Raw genomic sequence first — 22,670 nt, forward strand, 5'->3', positions numbered from 1 at the left:
GGATGAACAGATCTCATTACGGCAAGCCTGACTTTATCTCTTATCCTGGATTTCTGAATTCTGCTTCTGTGAAACAGCCCTCTCATCTAATACAAGCAAGAATAAACCAAGAAGGTAAACACAGAGAGGATGAAGGCAAGATATAAGTAAACAATACACATGAAACTAAAAGTCCATACACTTATGGATCGCTGGCCCACGAGATCTCACTGAACCACAAACAGATGGGTGTCCAGCTCCAGTCCTCAAGAGTCAGTGTCCTGACACTTTTTTTGATGCGTCTTTGCTCCACCAGAGCTGATTCAAATTGACCAACTATCAACTCTGCATATAAAGGTGTGCAGAGGTTCTGTTTATGAACCATCATTGGATTAGTTCTTTCTGTTGAGCCGCGAAAAAGAACTAAAACGTTGGTGATACTGGCCCTGAAGGATTGGCTTTTTACAACACTGTTCTGGCCAATACCTTATCCTGAAAGAAATCCCCTCAGTGTTCTTGTAGCTGTCTTATATTCGTCTCCCTCCAATGTTCTTGACTTTCTTTTTTTCTTTCTCAAGGAGAGAATTTGCTGAGCTGCTGGAGAAATATGGCTCCAACGGTAGTACCGGATCAACCCGCAACTCTCCCATTCAGCAAGGTAGGCTGATCACTATACGGCCCTCTAAAACTTCAGCAACACACAAAAAAGTGACAAACCAAGCATTATAAGTTCGTTATATATGTCTTCTACCACTTTCTTAATGAGTCTTCTACATTTAGGAAAGGAATAAAGGTCCTCACATACTCAGGGGTGCTTCATTCAGCAGAACTCTGTCCGTACTCAACATTCTGTTCCTGAGTTGTTCTGGGAGAGTTTGGCACAGTGCTGATCTGGGATGAAGCTCAAAGTATCTAGAGCCTGTTGGTGATATTATTGTACAGTAGTGCTTGCACAGGCAGTTGGACCAACTGGAAACAGTGATACTGTACGTAGCTATACCAAAACCTGTTTTTTGTTCAAACCTCTGTGAAAGTCCTGTGTGTCAGCCTCCACAGAAACATGTCTTTGGCAGAGAGTACATGAAAGAAGCGTGGTGGAAAAGTAAACTCTGAAGGATGCTTTGGTTGGTCAGCATGTTGGGTATTATTCTGTGCTTAGCATCGCTCAGGCCTAAGAGGCAGGGTGGTGCATTCTACCAGAGGAGCACTGTAGTGATCTGTAGCTGTGGCAAAATGATAAGAGTTTATGGTTTAAGTATCTTAGAAGGTTCATTCCTTTCAAAGCTCATAATACACAACTCCTGCCTGAAGTCCCTGTTCTTGTTCCTCTTGGTGTGAAACACACACTTTTGTTCTTTTTGTAAAGGAGGTCGCCTCTTGGACAGCACATCATCCGGTTCCTCATCTCGATCTCAGAGCCCGTTGTTGCTGAGCCCTGCAAACTCTCAGAACATGTACAATGGTGGGCCCATGATGCGCTCCCTCAGGTGAGACTGATTCTGTTTCTCCATTTCTGGACCAGCATCAATCCAAACTACACACTGCTGGCAGTGCTGAGTTCATATGGATGTTCAGATTGATTTTTTTTTCTCTCATTTGCCTGCTTTTGGTGTAACATACCTCTTATTTTGATCATTTTGATATTTTATCAGCCTCTTAAAATAGTTTTTTTGACTATATAGGTACAGTTTTGATTATTTTTTATTTTTATGTATGAAATTGTATGAACGTTTATAGATTTTGCTATGTCTGATATATTTACAACAACATTGCAGTAATATGCAGTTTAGGTTCCTGCGAAGGTTTATTTCAGACCTTCGTAAAAACAAAAAAAAAATGTATGAGTGAGATAGCATGGTCCAAAAAAAAAGGAGAATGGAGGTGGAAGAAAACTGCATGATTAATATCTCTGTGTCAAGAATAGACAAATCTGAAGTCATACCGAATTGGGAGAGGAGTGAGGAGGCTTTGGCAGAGAATGCTCTGTGATACTGATATAATATAGATCCACTGTATTTAAGGTGAAGATCAGGGATGAGAGTCATGCAAGCATCGAATCTGATTCTGTGATGAGGACAGATGCAACAAGTCACGTCTCTGAAAAATGCTGTCACACACTTCCTGATTGAAAGGTTTTTAGAAAGACGTGGCTTGGACGATTTGAGAATGGCAGAAAAGCTGTTACAGTTGATTTGACTCCTTGATAGACTTCAGGGGAAGGTAAAACATTAGACAGAAGGGTAATATACTGTCTCTGAAAGACTTCTGAGCACAGTGTCGGGGAAATGTTTGAGTGCATGGCCATGTAAGTCTTACCTGATTAGGGAAGGGAGGAAGAATCAATGGAAAAGCTTGTGAACCGACTAGAATTATGAAAAAGAGAGGGATGAGTCATGACTGGCTACATCTTACCTAGAGATGCACCCATTCACTCTTACTAATGCGGGAGTGTGCATTAGCCAGTGAGGTGGCTGGGGATGTGGCAGTGCCGGCGGTACCGCACTCTTACATTGGAACTGAGACAGTGGTTATAGAGCGCTGGACAGTGTCCATGGAGGCGACAAGAGCAGAGGAGTGGGGATGAACATGGGTGGAAGGAAGGAAGACCGATGACATGTAGAGAGGACGGCAGCCCTGAAGGTGGAGGTCAGAGTTGCGACGGATGATGTGGGAGGAGGGCTTTGAGCTGGAGGTGATGATCTCGGAGCAATTCCTTGGATCTGAGGAGGGTGAGAGGGGAATGAGGGTCCGAGAGTGCAGGACCAGGATCCTCGAAGAAATGGATTGGACCTGGCTGGGTTTTCGGACTCGAAGTCTGACATTTTTGAAATGCATCCCAACTTGCTTAAAGCTTGGTTGGTGAGCAGTTCAAGCCTTTGACATGACACGGTCCAACGCTGATAGGCAGCGATAGAAGCACATGACAGTGACTGGATGATGCAGGTGAGCCTGAAGAGAAGTTTCCCATTTGAATTTATGCCCAGGCTTCACATCATGGACATGATTCCTGGTTTTCTAAATTTCACATGCTACTTCACTTAGGAGCATATGGGATCATTAACTTTGTTTTACTCCAGGTGCCATAAAAGTTTGGAATTTATGTAAATCAAGGCATTTTTCATTGTTGTAATGTGTCTTATGTTCTCAGTCACCCAGGTGAAGGAGTGATCCAGCTCATTTCTGTGGCTCGGTCCAGCAGTTTAGGGATTACGATTGGAGGAGGCTCCAACAGGCCCGACGGCCCCGCTGTGTTCATCCAGGAAGTGCTGTCTGGAGGAGACTGTCACAGGGTGAGACACGGAAATGACTGCCACAAATACATCAACACTAATCTCCACATAAAAAAAATTTAAAAAATCATTAAAAGTTTTATATTTTGTTGTCATTTCAGAAAGTGAAACTTATATGGATTCATTACGAAAAGAGTGAAATATTCAATGTTTTCTGCTAATGGCCATCTTTGCTGTATGGCTTAAGACAAAATGTCATCATGCATGTTTAGCAGCAAATACACAACTCCAAACTCCAAAGACCACTGTGTTTTAAAATGATTTGTCTTCTCTAAGAAAATCAATAGAAACATCATCAAGTGTTTTCTACACTTGAAAACTTGTTTTTAATTTTGTTCTTTTCAATAACTGCCTTATCTTTTCATTTAAACTTTGATAAGACTTACACCAAGACCAATAACAGAGACAGAGCAGTAGGGGAAGGCATTTATTGTATCACTTATATTTATTGTGATGAATTTCTTGTTATTATAAAAATTTTGATTAATCGTTGTCACGATAAATTCCAATTAAAAATATGTGAAAGGCCCAAAGTATTACTATTTTCTCCACTGTTTGTTAAACGAGAGCCATAATAAAAATCAAAACATTTGAAAATATGATAAAATCCAATTACTGTGTGCCGCTTAGTGACACAAATCACACTTCCTTATGTGACCGGTGTCCTAAAGAAGACAAACAGTATATTTTTGAAGAGCAGTACTTGTGTTTGTCGAGCTATGATTGTCATGCCATGCAGTCACAGCTACAGATTTCCCCCCCAAAAGTTATAAATAATACTAGATAACACTGTGATAAAAATTTAAGTCCATTTTGCCCACCCCTATGGAGCAGAACTTCTCCCAAATGACATCGCTAGCGGTCAGCTTCCTGTGATAGTCTCTCATAATTGGAGCTTACTTTATTTCCCTATAGACAGCTGGTCACAGCCAAAACTTTGTTTCTACAAACTGACATCTTGCTACTTGAGGAAACTGATACATTGGGCAAGATTTGCCAACTGTATCCATTGAGCCTTGACTTTGGACCCATGACAGCAGCTGGGCGAAGCCTGACTGAGATGGATGCATCGCAGCCATGAGGGACCTCTTTTTGTGCAAAGATTTTTTTTTTACCATTGTGGATGGAAGAGACACTCAGGGAGTACAGGAGAGGGAAGATGGAGTGCAGGTGCAGACCTCTGCAGCTATTGCCTCAGATTAGTGTAAACTCTGCTGAGCAACGCTCCGGTCAAAGACTGCTGAGTCTGACCCTCCCACTCTGACTGGCCAAACCCACTTCCATCACTCATCCAGCCTGAGATCACAGGGCTTATTTGCGGTCAATAGTGATTTGTACTAATAATGTAGCAGTAAGTGTTACTGAACCATAGCCACACTCACAAAAGAAATACTTGAAATGTGTGTAATTTATTGCTAAAGCCCTGGTAGTCTGTTAGGTTCTGCTCATACAGAGATCACATCAGGTGAGTTATGTTTTCAGTATGATAAAATTATAATTTTTTTCCCTCAAGAGTTTCTAAATGTAAACTACAGACTTGAAGTTAGTGGAAGGAAGACTCCAACACTCGACTTTCCTGTCAGGGTTTATTTGTGAACGAAAGTTTAATCGGCCCCAGAGATTCAACCTCTCAGATAATTCATGCCTCGGTCCCGGGCTTTAATGAGCTCATTATGACTGCGGCCCGTTCAAAATTAGGATTACGAAAAGCCTGCTGATGCAAATTGCTGTGCTTTGTAAACATCAGACTCTTAAATTTTGCTATAACAAAAAGGTGCCAAAGGCTGAAAACGAGTCGACTGAAATGAACTCTGGAAGCAAACTGGACCGGCAGAACCACCAAGCTGTTTCAACCTGCTCAGCATGGGTTGGAAATAAAACACATTAGTTATGTTTGTAATAAAAAAAGAGACAAAAAGGAACATATTGTGTCACTAAATAAAGCTTTTTTAAATGTTATTTATTTCTTATATATGAGCATAAAAGTCAAAGAATGTGAGTTTGAGGCAGGACCAAAATGCAAACAGGAAGAAGAGACTTTAAAGAGACACAAGGGAAAAATATAGTTAAAGAAAAAGCAAAGATTCCTAAAAAAAAAAGAAGAACAAATAAACAAGAATAAACTAAGCAGAAAACAACAGAGTGAACTGGGTGAAGCATAAATAACAATACAAACACAGAAAAACCCCAAACTGGTTTTAACGATAACATTAACTCAGGTTCTCCTCTCGCATCCAGGAATCCTCCTTATTTCTTAAACTACAGTGGCAAACATGTTTACATTTTCCACATTTTGACATGCTACGACAACAAACTTCAATATATGTTATTCTGACTTCATGTAACAGACCAACAAAGTAGCACATAATGACAGATTTTTAGTTTTGTGGCTCTTAATTGACTGATTGGGTTTTTAATACTTAACCTTTTCACAATGTCCACATTTTCCCGTGTTAGCCATAATCATCTTAATTACAAGTCATAAATATTTGAAACATTTCCCTCTATGCACATTGAATCTATATAAAATTTGAGTTTCAGTTAATTAAAAACTAACCTTTTCTTTTCAAGATGTATCACTATTGCCACCAGTAGTAAAATGGTAACCATGGCAGCGGGGCTCACATTGCAGGAGCCCTTCTGACCTCTGCAGGTTCAGAAGGGCTTGTCTCGTTGCTCTGACTCTGCAGAAGGTGACAGATCGTTAAAGGAAGACTCCACTGTCAAACTTTACTTATCTCTGGATCTCAGAATTTCCCCCCTCATTTAAAGCAGACATCCCATAATAAAGAGCAGTGACTGGAGCTACGGCTTGAAGCAATCCCAGGCACTCTCAGGATTTGCACATATCACCCCTTTTCTGCAGCCTCCCCTGCTGCTCTCATGTTAATCCCATCCTCCTCGCCTCTCTGTCCACCCACTCTGTCAAATGTGGGCAATATGACAAGCAAGAGGGAGGAGAATAAAGGAGAAGAGAGAGGAAGAGAGTGTACAGGGATCTGTGCTAGTGTGTATACTGTATGTGCGTTAAAGAAGCTGTTTCTTCTCGTTTTGATCTTTGCCAAATATATTAGTTTTTTTTTTTGGTGGGGTGGAGGAGGATTCAAGACACAAAGAGGATCAGAATCAGTTTTTAAAGCAGTGTTTACCTCCAAAAACATGTTCCCTTCAGTTAGGTGGAAATAAGGAACGTTTCTTGAGAATTGTGTTTTTATTGCGCGTTTGTGTCAAACAGTCTTGAGATGAGAACATTCACACCACAGCTGAATGGGTCAGGGGCGTCCACAGTCCCTCCTTCATGGCCCTGGCGCACCATTAGGTTGGGGACCTGGCTTGTATTCAGAATATTTTGAGTTCGACTGAACAGCCATGCTCCACTCAGCAATGGACCGTCTCCTCAACAGCCTGCTGACTGCTTGGAGCAAGAGATGCAGAAAAGAACTGAAACAAAGTTATAAAGTGATTTCTCACCAGAATATCAAGGCAGTTGTTGCATCCTTGATATCTCAGAGAGATAAATTATCCTCACTGATAAAACAGAAGGTCTCTCATCATTTGATTCCTAAAAGAAAAACAAGATTTATTGTTTATTTAATATTTTGGCTAAGGCTGCACAAATACATTGGCCTTAATTTTCGACGATGGGCCGATACTTACATGCTCTCCTCTTAGAGGTTTGGCTGACTGACCGACCCACCAGGCCATGTCGAAATGTTTGCAGTTAACAACAGTCACCTCACTGTTACCAACTCTGCGACTTTCTTTCTACATTTAGTAACATTTCAGACAAAAACAAATAAATAAATCTGCATCGGTCAAAACTGGGAACCTCAAATCAGGCTTTTTAAAGATAGTATTTGATGATCGGCCAGAAAACGACATTCGGTTTCAGCCCCAATTTTTGCCTTACAATTTTGCATGCTCAGGATAAGCAACACAGTTATTGATAAGTCAACACAACTCTGTTGAGGAGATGCTGGTCAATCAGATGCAGATTCAGCCAGAAAGCTTTGAAAGCGTTTTTTCTTTTGTTGTTTTTTTTTTTTTACTGAAAGCAGATGTCACGACACATTTTTGAATGGAGAAAATCTCCTAAGCTTCGCTCGTTTTTATCCTCCGGTCATAGTGCTGCAGAGATTTGGATTTCTTTCACAGCATTTTTTTTTTTTTCCCCATCTGACCTACAAATTCAAAATCTTCCATCTCCAGCTGGACAGGCCAAAACAAATCAAAGCTGCACTTCAACACTCATCCATGAAGTCCCTTAAACTCGAGCAGGGCGTTTTCCTGAGAACGAGACCGAGCTGAGATTGGGTTTCCTCCCTGATGTGAGCCGGCGTCCCATGACATGTGACGATGTGTGTGATGAGTCAGCAGAAAGATCATGAAATGATGCATTTATTTAAACTGTAGTCATCCTGCTGTGGCGTGATCATCATGTTTGTACTATGAATGTTTACTGGAGTCTGAACTCTAGTAAACTTTAGAGTGCAGCTGTGTAACTCTTAAGTGTGTAACAAGTTGCTGTCTGAATCGACTTTAGTCAAAGAAACACTAAACCATTTCGGATGTTGGGTAAATAAATTCTTCAAGTGAGAACCCTCTGACAGGGTTCTAGGTTGTTCTGCATTTCTGAACATTCCTCACATCCTTTGGACGTTTTCACATTTTGCCGCATTACAAATAAACTTTAAAATATTTCTTTTTGTGGCAGATCAACACATAGTAGCACACAGTGCCATTTTATAGTTCAGTCAAGTAGCTTTCTTACTTTCAGTTATTATAAAAATGCTGTACATGTCAAATGTGACTTAGAGATTTGACTTTGCATTGCAGCTGTATGTGTGACCTTGAAATTGGCAACTGCCTCAGTTTCACATCTGCTTACACACAAAAAATCTGTTCTGTAGCTTTCACAGAAAATCTTGATTAGTTTGTTATGGATCAGATAAGAATGAAAAATGCCTCAAGAATTTTAGTTTCATTTTTTTCATTTCTGAGTTAAAAATAAATAAATTAATTAATTAATTTCCACAAGTGTTTTCAAGTGGACGATTTTTGCCCTTTTCACAAAACGCTTGGACACCTCTGGTATAGAGTGGTCTAGTCAAAGTTCAGATCTAAATCCACTGCATTTAATTTTAACATTTTCCTCCAGGTTCACAATTATACAGTCCTTTGTGTTGTTCTGGTACAAATTCAGTGTACCAGAATTTTATGCACAGTGAAACATAAAATTCATTGGTCAGACGACCGAGTTCAGTTCAGTTTGATTTAAATGATTTTTTTGGGGCCTTTTAAAGAGATAAAGAACAAAATGAATTCAAGACTTACTGAAAAATGAGAATGGATCTCCAATTAAGAAAACAACAAAAAAAGTTCTGTTAATTTCCCACATGTATGACATTTACGTTTTCTTAACATGACAACTTAACAAATGTAACACATTTTCTTGGATTTAATTACTTTCGACCAGCTAAGACAGTGTATTTTAGTTGGCTCACTTCTTTTCTCTTTCCAGTGAAGTTTAACTAATCAGAAACTGCTGTTTCCCTAAATAGAGTTAATCTGAGATAATCTCCACACTCAAGATCTCCCAGATCCAAATGAATTAAAGTGCAAACATACTTGACAATAAAGACATTAAGACACAGGAACACTTACATGTTAGCTTTAGCATGTATGCTCTGTAGCATCCTGCAGGGCCAGTGCAGGCACTGCTAAAGGAATGAGAGGAAATCCATTTGAACAGAACCAGCCGTCAAAGTAAAAGACCTTATAAATATCCACCCACTCCCCTGGATTTAAAGTGTCTTTCTCTTTGTGCAGGACGGTCGCCTGAGGCCGGGAGATCAGCTCATTGCCATCAACAAGGAGTCTTTGATTGGTGTAACTCATGAGGAGGCAAAAGGCATGCTGAACAAAGTGAAATGCAGGTGGGTTCGGACAACATTTGTCCAAAAATAAGGAAGCCTTGCAGTAACTGCAGCTAGTAATCACATAAATGGAGGTCAGAGTATAGATCAGTTATAGATCCAGGTATAGATCCAGTTATTAAAATTCAGTTGTCTGTGCCTTTACGCTGATGTTTGCAGTCACCTCCTTTTATAACTTCTTCTAACTTTTTTTTTTTTCATCTCCAGCCAAGACAACACAGTGGAAATCGCCTTCATCCCTGGAAAAGGTCTTTTCCCCAGCAGCACATCGCTCCACAACGGAGTCCAGCGAGCCGCCGGCAACAGCTACAACTCTGGACGCCTAAAAGTTCACATCAGGTCACCTGAGGTCAGCTCCACGACATGTCGCTGTTCTGTCAGGGTGTTGCCACATAACGTAAAACATTTCTTCTTATGTACATATGTAAAAGAAGAAATGTCGTTCAGTGACACAAAATGGAAATTCTAGAATCAGATTTTTAGGGATCATCAGACGTTTTCAGAAATTATAGGACATAAACATGGACAGCTTGAAAATATTTTCTGATTCTCTTTCCACTGATGCAGCAATGAGCTCCTGATGTTCGGGGCTGTTAGAATAGGGCTTTTCAATCATGTCTGAGGCATTACTCTCAAATGCACTAATGTCTTTTTACGATTCATCACTGTAATGGTTCCATTCAGTGTGCTCTGTTTGGTTGTTTTGGTGCAGATCTGTGCAGAGGAGCCAGCTCTAGTGTCTTCACCCTCTCCAGACATCTGTCCTCCAGATATTCATATTTCAGGTAAAACTGAAGCGACATTTACTTTCAGTTTTGCACTGTTTTACTTATCGTCACCTTTCTAAAAATAATGGCATAAGTCTTTCTTTTTCTTTTGCTAAAAGATGATTTTGAAAGAAAAAAAGTCCTTTGAGGGATTTTAGGAAGGTGGTGTCATTGTAACAACTGTAATATCTTTCAAACTGGACAGTTGCACATCTTATTTCAACCCTATGAGGCATCCTTGTGGTGGTGACGTTGCAACTTATGATATCTCATAAGTGAAAGCTGCACAAATTACTGTATTAACAGCATAAACACAGCACTAAAAAAGTAGCTCACTTTGGTTTGTTTTGGAGAAAGAAGGGGGGGATGATGACGACCTCTGGATGACCCTGAAAAATACTTTTTAACATCTCAGAAACCGAAGCGGCACAAAAGAAAATTTTAAAGGCACAAACGGAGCACTAGCCACTCAGTCTATTTACTGGAATTTTTCTCGTGGCTGCGGTGTCAGCTTCACTCGACACCCCAGCAAAATTAGCACCGCTTGTGTAAAGAGGCAGTGCTTTAGTCCTCAAACATGCATGAAAGAATCAAAGCAACGCTCCAGGTGCGTCTGATGAGGGAAGAGCATTGTAACTTCATATAAAGCTCAAAAAAGTCAATTTTGCTTACTTAATACACCCCTTTAACAAATAAATTGTGCACCCTTTTTTTTTTTTAGATTGTATTAAACATCTATCAAATCTTAGATGTGGTTTCCAGTCACCAGCTACAAGAACTCTTTGAAGAATTTGAATGAATATGATTTACAACATTTGATTTCCCACTGGGATCAACAAAGACTTTTTGAATTTAAATTGATTTTTAATTTGAATTGATTTCTAATCCCCTGCAAGCAGACGGTTATTAGATTAACTGTCTGATCTGAGCATCAAAAACATTCCCACACACAGATGCTGGATTAGATTGAATCGAGAGATTTGTCTTTAAATTAAACTGCATCACAGTGGGGGACCTTAAAGTAATCAACGATGAGGCAATAAAAAATGTATAGTAATAGAATATGATTAAACTTTGCTCTTAAAAGTCCTTTTTACTAGAGATTTAATATAGGAAGAATTAAGATGCAAGCTGTGTACATGTTACCATGCTCAGAGGCAACAGTTAATTAATTAGATACAGCAGCATAATTAATATAATTATCTCTTATTAAGGACAATGAAAGTGGAAGTTAACAGCCATTATTACATGAATACCTATTGAGTATAGTTCAATCAATCAGTATGTAAACAAACAAAATGTACCAGATCAGAGCGGGAAGCATCAGTTCCGGTGAGGGATTTCTAGTCATGTGCTGGTGCTGTAATTGGATTATGTTTCACAAACACAAATATTCAGTAGGATTTATGGTATACTGCCCTAAAAACAGATAGAGCCCGTGCGGAGCAGGCAATGTTGTGCGCAACCACGTTCAAACAATTTCATGCACAAGTGCCATTATTTTTCTTTTCTTTTTGAACTTTATAAATGTAGTAGTGTCAGCAGTAAAACTACATATAACTTTAACTTACCCATCAGTCTGTGTTCTTTTCATCTGACATTTGAACTAAATAAAAAAAATCTAAACATTAGAGCTTCAACCAATGAAAAGCTTGAAAATGGTTTCTGATCAAATGTTTACTTGTTTACCATGCAATTTCTAGCAATACCATACTATACCACATCATCCATACCATATCATACCATATGGTTTGATATGATATGGTACAATTCCATTTCATACAACATCATACCGTACCGTAACGTACCATACTATACACATCATATTGTACCATACCATATAATATAAAGCCCAGTTCTGAAATCTCTTCAATAATATGTCATGGTTAACAGTGTAGGATGCTGCACCAACAGCAACCAACACTGTGGTTCTCCCTCAGTGTGTATTGATGTAGATGTTGTTGAACACTTTGGTGAGGTTAGTCTCAGTAGTGTGGTGAGCACAGAAACTATAGATGGGCGGATCAATACAAAATATTGAAATGATTGATACCAAGTCGCTATCAGTATTGGATCAATATGTGCTAACATTGATACCTTAGTTTCAGATTCCTTCTGAAGGTGGCATGGTGGTTGTTTATATTTCTGGATTGTATTTGCAATACTGCATATAATCAAAGAGCACCAGTCAGGCCTGCACAGGAACCAGCTGTAAATATACAGTACGTTTCCATATGATAAACTCTGACTGCAGTAAGGAACATATATTGGACGAGATCTTTTAATTGGAGCGAAGAATTTTAATTGGAGAAAATGTGCTTCATAATTCAAAATAATTCAACTATTTGCCACAGAGCAGAAGCTTGATTGTGAAGTGTGTGGCCTATGGTCGGTGGCTGGAAGCCATCCAACAGCTTGCTCCAATCCTATTGCCTGGGATTACCCCAGCCAAGGTTATATCCTAAGTGCATTGTCCACTTAGCACCCTTGCAGTCTCTTATTGGAGGAGCCAGTTGCTAGCTGAGACAGATGTCACTAGGTGGTCCCACATGGCTACTACGGGATTTCCCTGCCCTGTCTTAGCTTTCAGGTTTTCAGACTTATTAGTCAGTTCAGTGGAAAACACTGATGTGATCTTTCGGGTTATATAAATACCTCTGATGGAGTGTTATTACTGTAGCAATGGAAACGTTTGCTCAGATTTCTAGTATTTTGGCTTTCGGTGAAAAGTTTAAATGCAGGTCTGTGCAACTCGGCGTTATATGAATAATACTGAGTGTAAAAAATATACTACAAAAAACATGTTTAGTTACAGCTAAAACAAAATCTGAATTTAATGTTAATACTTAATCTAACATGGGACCAGTGCTTTCATGCAAGCATGGTGGTAAGGTTAAAGTTTTATTGTTAAGTTTTTTTTTTGTTGTTCTTGTTGAAGGGATTATCCTTTCCACTCTAACCTACATTCCTTCTCATTATGGGGATTTCTGCAAAGTTAACTAGGAATTCACCAATTCACTTTTTGTCACTTTCAGTACCGATGCGGATATCAGAGCTTCAGTATCGGCGGATACTGATCCGATACAGAAAAACAGCACTGAATTGACAAAACATTTTTTTGTACCTTTATTTTTCCACATATAGGATCATTAATTTGCTGGATTACAAATGTATTTGATAATCTGCACCACTGCACCAAGCTCAAACACACCAATAGCTTCACAAGTTTGGTCAAACATGTAAAAAAATAAACTGTAACAAACCTTTCAAATAACACTTGACCCATTATAACACTTGAATTATTAATTAAGTGAAATAAATAATAAAGCATGAAGCTACTCAGACCACTAGGTATAGATTTACTTTGAATAGATTTGCCCTCATCGATCGGACACATTGTCACTGATACCCAATCTAGTTTAATTGAAATTTAAGTATTGGGCCCTGTGAACATTAAAATCACATACTCGTTAGTTACACATGCATAAGAATGTAAGTAGTTCATGTTCAAAAATTAGTTGACCAAGAATATGAAAAATGTAAATGGAAGCTAATAGGAATTTAAGAACTAAACCTTGAGGTACATCTCAACCAAACTACTCTAATAATTAATGCTCTATTGTTACTAAGAGAACTGCTATTATTTGTTCTGTTTCAAAAGATTTTAGGCCTTTAAATTTGTTCACCAGATTTTTTTCACATATAGGTTCAAACTTATGTATTTCTTCACTCTTGTAACATTGGATATGTGATCAGTTAGTCTCTAAACTTTCAGTAACAAACCATAAATATCACCAGACCTTGTTGAGCTTATAGACTCGGGTCAAAACATGGATCCTGTGAGTAGAGGGTAAAGTTTAAGTTGCCTATACAGTCAGCCTCTCTCTCTCTTTTTCTCTCTCTCTCTCACAGTGTTACTACTTTCATATTCAGCTTCACATATCTGGGACAAAGTCATCAAATTAATATTAGGCATTGGCCCTTTGCCCTCCCTCCCTACTCATGTTGTTTTGCTCTCTCTCATCTGTATAATCATCCATCTTTCTTCCATTCCTCTCCTTTTAATCATCTGCTTTTATTCCAACCCCCCTTCTCTCTCTCTCTGTCTCTCTCTCTCACATACACCCCCCCACACACACACAGATGTCTATCGGCGTGCGTGTGTGTGTGTAAACCACAGCCAGCTACCTCCCTGCTGATTTTGCAGATAATCCAATGATATTTTTTCTCCCATTGTTTACAAAGTGTCCCATGTCCTCACATACACTTTCTTTATTCTGCTTAAAAGCCACCAGCTCATGTATTTTTATTTTGGTGTGTGTGCATATTTCCATAGCCTAGAGATTGCTGTGTTATAGACTCAGGTCTGCCATCTATTTCTAATTGATCTTCATGTTTCTTTGTACAGGTTCCACCAGCCAAAGGTCTCCAACAGGGACGAAACCCAGAATAACACTTGACCCATACATTCGCCTCAAATTGGACAAGTTAGACTTGGTGAGTGCTGTCATCTGGTTAGAAAATGCATTTGAGTTAAATAGAGGTAAAATTCACTCACGAGTTTTACACAAGTGTTCACATCCTGAACTTTCCAACATTTTGTCAGATTATAACCACAAATCTTTTTGCATGGAACTTGATGTGACATGGCAACACAAAGTGATCCATCCATCCATCTCTTCAATCAGTCTTTCAATCTGGTTGTGGGTGTGTTTGCGAGTGTGAGTGGGGCTCTAATGAACCTTATAGGTTCTGTCCATTTACTATTAACCAGTGGTGAACAAAGTGCTGAGCTCTAGTACTTTAGTAAAAGTATTGATACTCATCATCAAATCTACAAGTAAAAGTTCCTCGGTCAAATGTTTACTTCAGTTACATTCCTGAAGTACTTACTTTTGAAAATACTTAAGTATTCAAATCGTATTTACTAGTATCAGTTCATCGCTGTATTGTTTTCTGAGTGACTTTTGCAGAACCTTGTAACTCGCTGAAACCAGATGATGATGTACTGACATGAAGTCTACACCACCTGTAAAAACTTCAGAATGAAACTGTAATAAAGCAAATGACAGCTGTTTTATTTATTTTTGTATTTAAAATGTTCCAATCTCCCCCTCCGCCAAAATAAGAAAAGAAAAACAGCAGAGACCTTTTCTCCATGCAAAACAGCAACGTTGGGAACTACAGTTAATGCCATACTTACCATTAAAGCATCAAACATGGATGCGCTGGTTTCTGGAGTTTCTCCAACCGTCTCCATTGCTGAGTTCAGCTTGACTGTGGTGAACCCCCGTTCAGCTCGCCACACTTATGACGTAATTCCAAATCCCAAGTGTGAGCGGCGGCTGTGATTGGTTCTCCTTGTTGTGAGGAGCGCAGCATGTGGCCAGTTGCATTTCAGAAAAGAGAAACAGCAACAGCGAACTGAAAGGCTACGCTGAGTCGACCGGAACGAGAAACGATAAGCTTCCTAGAAACGTCGAAGGTAGAATATATGTCTTTGAAATATAGTGAATTGAAAGTCATGATTTCCCCCAAAAATAAATACTAAAAAATATATATATACTTAAGTACAGCACTTAAGTATATACAGTATATTCTGTTACTGACTACCATCAGCCATGCTGAGACTGATGCTGTATTCATTCAGTTCTCAACAGAGACGTTCAGGTTAATAAATACAAGTGATGTGGATAGAATGGGATCTTACCTATATGGCTACCTGTAGTCATCAAGATCTAATATAATAATAATAATAATAATAATAATAATAATAATAATAATAATAATATCACAATAGTGTAAATCATGAATTTAATGGAAAATGTATTTAAATTTCTGAACTTCTGCTTGCATCTGCTGTTAACACTTTATTTGGATCCATGTTCTGCAGAGAACACAGAATGAAGAAACATCTCACATAGGCAGCCGTCTTTCAATACATTTTCACTTATTTTGACAGATGTAGCACTTTAGTGTCCCTCTACCCTCAGAACTGTCTTTATCTCATAATTGTCATCTAATGCACAGTGTCTCTTTTTTTCCTCTCTATCGATTTTTCTCTCTCTCATTGCTTCTTGGGTTATATTTGCACTGTTCTTTTTTAGGCTCTTTTTACACCATCAGCACATTTTCTCTGTTTCTCTCTTTCCTTTCTGCTGCCCTTCAGCAGCCCAAGTCCAACTGATGAGTTCTGTTCTCTGCTTCTCTCTGCAGCTGTCTGCCGTCTGTACAGTTTGTTACCGATATTTAGCTTTGATTTTAATGTTGCCCAGATGCTGCTCAGCTGTAGCCTGACCCTAATCTACCAATTCATTAGTGGGATTATAAAGAAAAGGAAGAGATTAAACACAGAATACAGGAAGAATTCTCTCTTGATCTAGTGGATCCTTTGCAAAAAAATTATAAATAGCACATAGTTTATAGATTGCTGTGGGGGAAAGACACCATATTGGTGAGAAAAATGACAGTTTGCAAGACTTATGTGGAATAATGCTGTTGTGATTCCCTGTTTCTACAATTGGTGTGTAAAGTAATGAAAATGTAAATGTGAAGTGGTTTTATAAGCATACCTACAGAGAACCACCAAAACCACATTTCTTCATAAATAGCATCAGTTACATTACATATAAAAACATTTCCCACTGCACCAAATACAACCAAATGTGGAAAAATGTTGACGTGAAATATTCTGAAAGTCTGCCTTAGGGTTGTGCCAAAAAAAATTTAATCTGTTCACATAAGAATCCCGATTTTCATTTATTACAATTCAGAATCGATTTGAGATGTCCCAAAATCCACTTTAAGCAAATATTGGTTTTGCTAAGGTTAGCCTGCTGTTTCCTCTCAAATGCTGCTAAAGTGTCTTGTGGCACTTTAAGTTCAGTTTATGTTCCTTTGTGCTTGTGTATGAAAATGAAGGGATTTCATTTAGGAAAATGTGAAAGTTATTATGTTAATATTTCTGATTCAATTTGTGTAATTTATTCTTTACTGACACATTTGAAAGTAACAATTAAATTCCTAAAGTTTTTTTTTGTTTGTTGACTTGAAAGGATTTGCTCATTATTAGACTAGTTATTCCAGATGTTTGCATATTTGAACCTGTTTTGAAAATCCCAGCTCTAGACGTTTATTCAACGGCACACATCCATCACAAACAAAAACACCTGACGACCGTCTGCTATTGTTCCTGTCATGGAATGTCCTTTATTCCTTTAAAGATAAGAAAGCAGATTATTCCCAGATTTACTCAGCATATAAGCCTTCATGCTGTGTGTGTATTTTTGGTCTGTGTTTACTTTCCTGTCTCTCTGTCTCAGGCTTTGTCCTTTCTCGGATTGGACGTCAGTGAAGAGAAGAGGAAGACGCTGAGGCACAGCCTGACCCCTGACCCCCAAGGCACCGTGGCTTATGGAGGTGAGGCGCTTGCACACGCCCACTCACACTGAAGTCAGCCATGCGTGCATCCAGGCTCGTCGATGTGTGTGTGTGGGGATGCTGTCAGATCACTGACCCTGTGTGACCTTACCATGCTGCTGATTGGCTGTGACATCGCTGTTCGGTGACACGCTGAGGAAGCATGATGTGTCTGTTTGTGTCCAGGTGGTCAGTCAAAGGGAAATGTTCTCGTAGACTCTTGATGAATTTCCTGTATTGTATTAAAAACTCCTAACTGCATTATCTGAGCCATTTGAAAGAAGGTTTGATGTTTATTTAACATGTTTGACCAAAGTAGTTTTCGTCGGTTTCTCCATCACTTCTTTTCCATTGATTGTTCTCCTAATTGCACTGTGTGAACAAATGAAAATTGTGTTTTAACATGTTTGACCATGTTTTAGTAGCTATTGATATATTTAAGTGTGCTGTACTGGTGCGGAGATATCAACAGATTTGTAATTCAGCACATTCATGTCTATATTTAAAAAAAACAAAAAAAAACACATTTTAATTCAATTCAGCTGTTTTTCCGTTTCGGATCTGTACCAGGCGACACTAAACCTCTTAGATTTTTTTTTCCCCCACTAAGCATCTGAAATATTCCTCTTCCAATCCACTTTCCATGACTCCCATCTGGCAATGTTGTTTCCAAAGAGTCAGTTCTGAAATAATGAAATTAAACCTCTTGTCAGCAAATCCCTTGGAGATGTAAGCAGCGGTCTATGGAAGGGTTGGTTTTGTGTTAGAGATAAAGCTTTTTATTCGTAAAAATTGTTGACTTTGATAAATGTCAAAGCAATTTACTGAAAAGACACCAAGAACCCTTCACTAATGAATTCACATATTTTATAAAGCTCTTTTTTTTTTTGCTGCTCCAGTCACTCTTGTGAAACAATGGGACTTTTATCTTGGTAAAAAAAAAAAAAGGTTTAATGATAAAAATAAAACCACATAAACTCACTTCAGTCTAGCATTTGTTAAGATTAAGGACATATTGGATCATCCATAATTTGGTGCCCCTAGAACCGTCGAAGAGTCTGATTAGAATGATCAGGGGCAAATAGACTAGACAGTCATCAGCATATAAACGGAATGGAATCCCATATTTCCTCGAGATAATTCCCAGTTGTAAAAGATAAAAGGAAAAAAGAAGAATAGAGCCTTGTGGTCCTTCTGATTACAGGTAGAGACTCCTCTACCACTGAGCTACAGTACCCTTTAAACCATAAATCTTAATTTAATGACAATATTTTCCTATGAGTACTGTTATCAGTGCCACCTGGTGTTGGGTAGGTATGGTGGGTTCTGATCCGAAGAACTTCCAGCCTTGAAATCATTGAGCAGCACTGAATGAGCTGAAAACAGACCAATTTGTTTCATCAGCTGATTTTTATCTGTTCATCTTTGATTTGCATGCTCTATGAAAAGTACAATGCAGTTCATGAGATACAGAATATTTCTGATGTTAAGCTATTTAACGTTTCTTCTGAAGCTAAAGTTCGGACACGTGTCAGAACACAGGAGATGAACGTGTGAAACAGAATGTAAATGCATGTTCAAATTTCTCCCTGTTCTCTTGCTCTCTCTGTGTTTTCAGCAGCAATGCTTTTTATCTTTTCGGTCTCAGATTTTGTGGAAGCTTGTCGGAACACCTTCCAGGAGGACCTGGAGGACTTGGGGTTAGGATCGGGCCCCTTCACCTTCTCCTACCATGAAGCAGCCAGTTTGATGGACACATCGGCGTTTCATTCACCGGTAAGTTTCTCTGAAGAGTCTTTCAGACCAGCAGCAACCCAAGGCTATGGGTAATAAGCTGGACCATTAATGTCTCAAGTTCTCAAGGGTTCTGCTAATAACTTCATTATTTGGCTCAAGTGTGTTGAAGCAGAAACGCATCAAGGTCGCATCAAACCAACCCTGTTTAGTTCGCTTCGACTCCTGCTTGTTTGTCCAGACGTCCGATTCGTTTGTGAGGCGAGAATGAATTATTCAACTCTGATGCAGACCAAATAAGGAAACTCCGATTCGGTTGAAGTGAATTCTGGTGTGGTTGAATGCATATGTGAACACCAAATGGACCATGGACCACTCCGGACTATGTCACAGTGCATCTTGGGTAAATACAACCAAAAAAAAACCATCACAGTTTAGCTCTAGTGGGGAATGGCTCGAGATCTTTGCAAATAACAAAAGAGAAATCCTCCAACTTCTAAAAACCTGACACCTCTCCATTTTTGTTAGCATTTGGTGAAGAAGGAAGTTGTACTCCGTGTCTTCTTCAGAGGTTTTCATGTCGTTGTCTTCCATAGTTCTTGGTGCAGCGCCCCAAGAACTTATGAACAGGTTTTCATAAGGGTTTGGTTGGTTTGACGCAGTGCCGTGTGAAATGGAACAAATGTTGCAACTTTGGTCCACAATTGAAGCGAGTACCGGACTATCAGCTGGGACTCTGGCTCTTGAGGCCTGGACTTGGAAGATCCTTGTGTTAAAGTCTAGAGAACACACACTAAGTCACTGTTAAACACATATGCAAAGAACTGTCTCATGCTGTGTATGCTTGACTGTGTGTGCATCTGCAGACTTATGAATCAGAGTGCAGCTACAGCAGTGAGGAGATGGAGCAGTTCCAGACCGAGGTGAAGCAACTGCAGACCCAAATGAAGCAACTCAAGGTGAACTTGATTTCTCTGCAAACCCAACTTCATATTGCCAATGTTCCTTTGATAGAAGCATATGATCTATCACCAGCTGCGCTGCTTAGCAACAGTAAAGAGTTAATCAGTTCAGTACACACACACCCCAAGCTTTTGTCTTGTTTTGTCAAATTATAACCACAGACTTTTGTGTATTCTATAGGGATTTTCTATGGCCCACAGTTGCTAGGTAGAGAAGCCACTGTTTTTACCAAAAAAACAAACATAAAAATCACAGATTCTTTAGGATCACCCTGAATGTTTTAGGTGTTTCCCTGCTAACACACACCTGACCTAAAAGAATGTGTTTAACTTCACCTGATAGTGTGCTGAGGAGGTAATGTGAAACAGGTGGCCCATCAGAACCGAGCTTTAGAACCCCTGCATTACTTTGTGTTGGACTACGACCCAAAACCCCATTGAAACGTGTTGTGAAAAGGTTTTGTTTTTCTGTAATTGAGCTCCATCTGAGAAAAACTAACATTTTGAACTGGGAATTTACTTGATTTGAAGGAAGAGAAATCTATCATCCCTGGAGTTCAAGTCTATTTGTGTAGCACATTTCAGCAACAAGGCAGTTCAACATCTTTAAGTCACCGGTTGCGAAACAGGCAATAAACATTACATTTTGTCAAATGCCATCATCAAAATCATCATTACACATCAAATATATTCACCAGGATTCCATCTACTACTAATCAAAAGCTGCTCCAAACAGCTGGGCTTTAGACTAGATTTAACGGAACTCAGTGTTTCAGCTAATTTGCAGTTTCCTGGAAGTTTGTTCCACATTAGTGGTGCTTCTCTCACAGCAGCAGCAGATCTTTAATATATTGTGGTTTTAAGCCTTTCAGGGTTTAATAACTAACAGTATCTTAAAGTCTATTTCTTTCAGTGAAGAACTGTAAAACTGGGTGATGTTCTCTGGCTTCCTGGTTTTAGTCAGAACACCAGCAGCAGCGTTCTGGATCAGCTGCAGCTGAAGGGTTGATTTTTACAGTCAGACCTGTGAAGATGCTGCTGCAGTAATTAATGCGACTAAATAAACGCCTGAATGAGTTTCTCTAGATCTTACTGAGACATTAGTCCTCTAATCCTGGAAAAGTTGTGCAGGTGACAGAGGGGCGACTTTGTAAATGTCTTTATGTGGCTCTGAAGGTTCAGGTCAGCGTCTTGCTAGTTTCCAGTTGTAATAACTGAAGCTGTGTGTTGACTCTGGATCATTGTTCTTTAGGACTACAGATAATAATTTCAGTTTTGTTTCTGTTCAGCAAAGAAAGCGAAACTTTTTTTATAAACTCCTGCTTCATGAAGGAAAGAACATGATTGGACTGATTTGCTGTTTGTCTTTCCCAGGTGATTCTGAAAGACACAGAACAGAGCAAAAAAAGCCTGGAGGAGGAGCTGCAGAAGACATCTGAGGTAAGAAGACGCTGCATCTCCCGTGTTTGAAGCTGATAGCATGCTCGAGCAGTTATTTGTTAAACATGCTACAGAGTGTAATTTCTAACTAGTTACCGCCGATACATCAGAACATGAAAACTGTAACTGCAACACATTGTTTTAATCTGTGCAGAAAGCCTGCCTGACTGTGGAGGAGAACACCCGCCTCAAGAGTCGCCTGCAGGCTGCCGAGGCCGAGGCGGAGCAGCGGCAGGCCACCAGCGCTGAGCAGGACTACGAGGAAGTCATCCAGCTGCTGGAGGCCGAGATCAGAGACCTGAAGAACCAGCTGGCCGCCAAGAGGCAAGCCTGTGGAGCAGGCGCTAAAGTGAGTCCAAATACTCGATGTACAGTCCCTTACTGTTGGGAGGAAGGAGAAAAACCAGCCGATTCTCAGAAGTGTCTGATTAATAAAATAGAAAAGGTGACCCAAAAATATAGAATAGAAAAAATAACACCTGATGACAAAATAAAAAATAAGCACATAGAAATTTTATTTCTATGTGCACATATACACTGTGTAGCCAAAAAGAATAGTTGCCACCAAATAGACAAAAGTCAAAGTCTCATATTTTGTTGGACAGCCTTTAACTTTGATTATAGCACACATTGTTTTGATCAGCATTTGGGATATGACAAGGTTTATTTACATCCAGTGTTGCATTCATTTTCCACCAAGATCTCTTTCTGATGATGGGAATGTTGAACAGCAAAGGATCCGGGGAAGAAACTGTCCACTGATGGGATAATCAGGTCATTCAGTATCTTCAGCTGTTCAGTCCCAGTCAGTTGAGTTCTCTACATGTTGTGATGTGGAAATGCTCCTACTGTTGTTTTTTCTTCTATTTGATGTCGCCAAACGGTTCAGTGATCAGGTTTTATTCCAACCACATTTCTGACTCAAAGACAATGGTTTCCCACAATCCATTCAGTTTTTAAGAACGGGTTGGAAAGTTCTCAACCCAGTTTTAGTAGTTTCTGCAATCTCCTTAGATGTTCTCTGTGATTGATGCACTCTAATTAAACATACTGAGATTTCTTCCACTTCCACAGGATGCATTTCCTCACAGTTGTTTAAGAAATGAGAAGCTGTTCATTTTGTTGCTGGACTTCTGTGCTCGC

The 22,670-nt window shown here is 39.3% G+C and overlaps 1 protein-coding gene across 5 annotated transcripts in view; it reads left to right on the top strand.

The window, feature by feature from the left end:
- The window catches only part of LOC114148603 (syntaxin-binding protein 4), a 63,272-nt gene that overhangs the window by 35,245 nt on the left and 5,357 nt on the right, over nucleotides 1–22,670 (top strand). For all 5 annotated transcript variants that reach the window (XR_003596307.1, XM_028023998.1, XM_028023997.1 and 2 more), the window contains exons 6-17: nucleotides 558–637; nucleotides 1,346–1,466; nucleotides 3,128–3,269; nucleotides 9,099–9,205; nucleotides 9,413–9,554; nucleotides 9,918–9,990; nucleotides 14,381–14,469; nucleotides 17,295–17,391; nucleotides 19,040–19,167; nucleotides 19,992–20,084; nucleotides 21,462–21,527; nucleotides 21,682–21,876. Coding sequence is in view for 4 of the 5 variants with exons in the window: in XM_028023998.1 (XP_027879799.1) it covers nucleotides 558–637; nucleotides 1,346–1,466; nucleotides 3,128–3,269; nucleotides 9,099–9,205; nucleotides 9,413–9,554; nucleotides 9,918–9,990; nucleotides 14,381–14,469; nucleotides 17,295–17,391; nucleotides 19,040–19,167; nucleotides 19,992–20,084; nucleotides 21,462–21,527; nucleotides 21,682–21,876 (1,333 nt within the window). In the remaining variant the exon portion in view is untranslated. The remainder of the gene's footprint in view (nucleotides 1–557; nucleotides 638–1,345; nucleotides 1,467–3,127; nucleotides 3,270–9,098; nucleotides 9,206–9,412; nucleotides 9,555–9,917; nucleotides 9,991–14,380; nucleotides 14,470–17,294; nucleotides 17,392–19,039; nucleotides 19,168–19,991; nucleotides 20,085–21,461; nucleotides 21,528–21,681; nucleotides 21,877–22,670) is intronic.

The sequence above is a fragment of the Xiphophorus couchianus genome, chromosome 7 (genome assembly GCF_001444195.1).
Source record: "Xiphophorus couchianus chromosome 7, X_couchianus-1.0, whole genome shotgun sequence".
In the NCBI taxonomy this organism is placed as follows: Eukaryota; Metazoa; Chordata; class Actinopteri; order Cyprinodontiformes; family Poeciliidae; genus Xiphophorus; species Xiphophorus couchianus.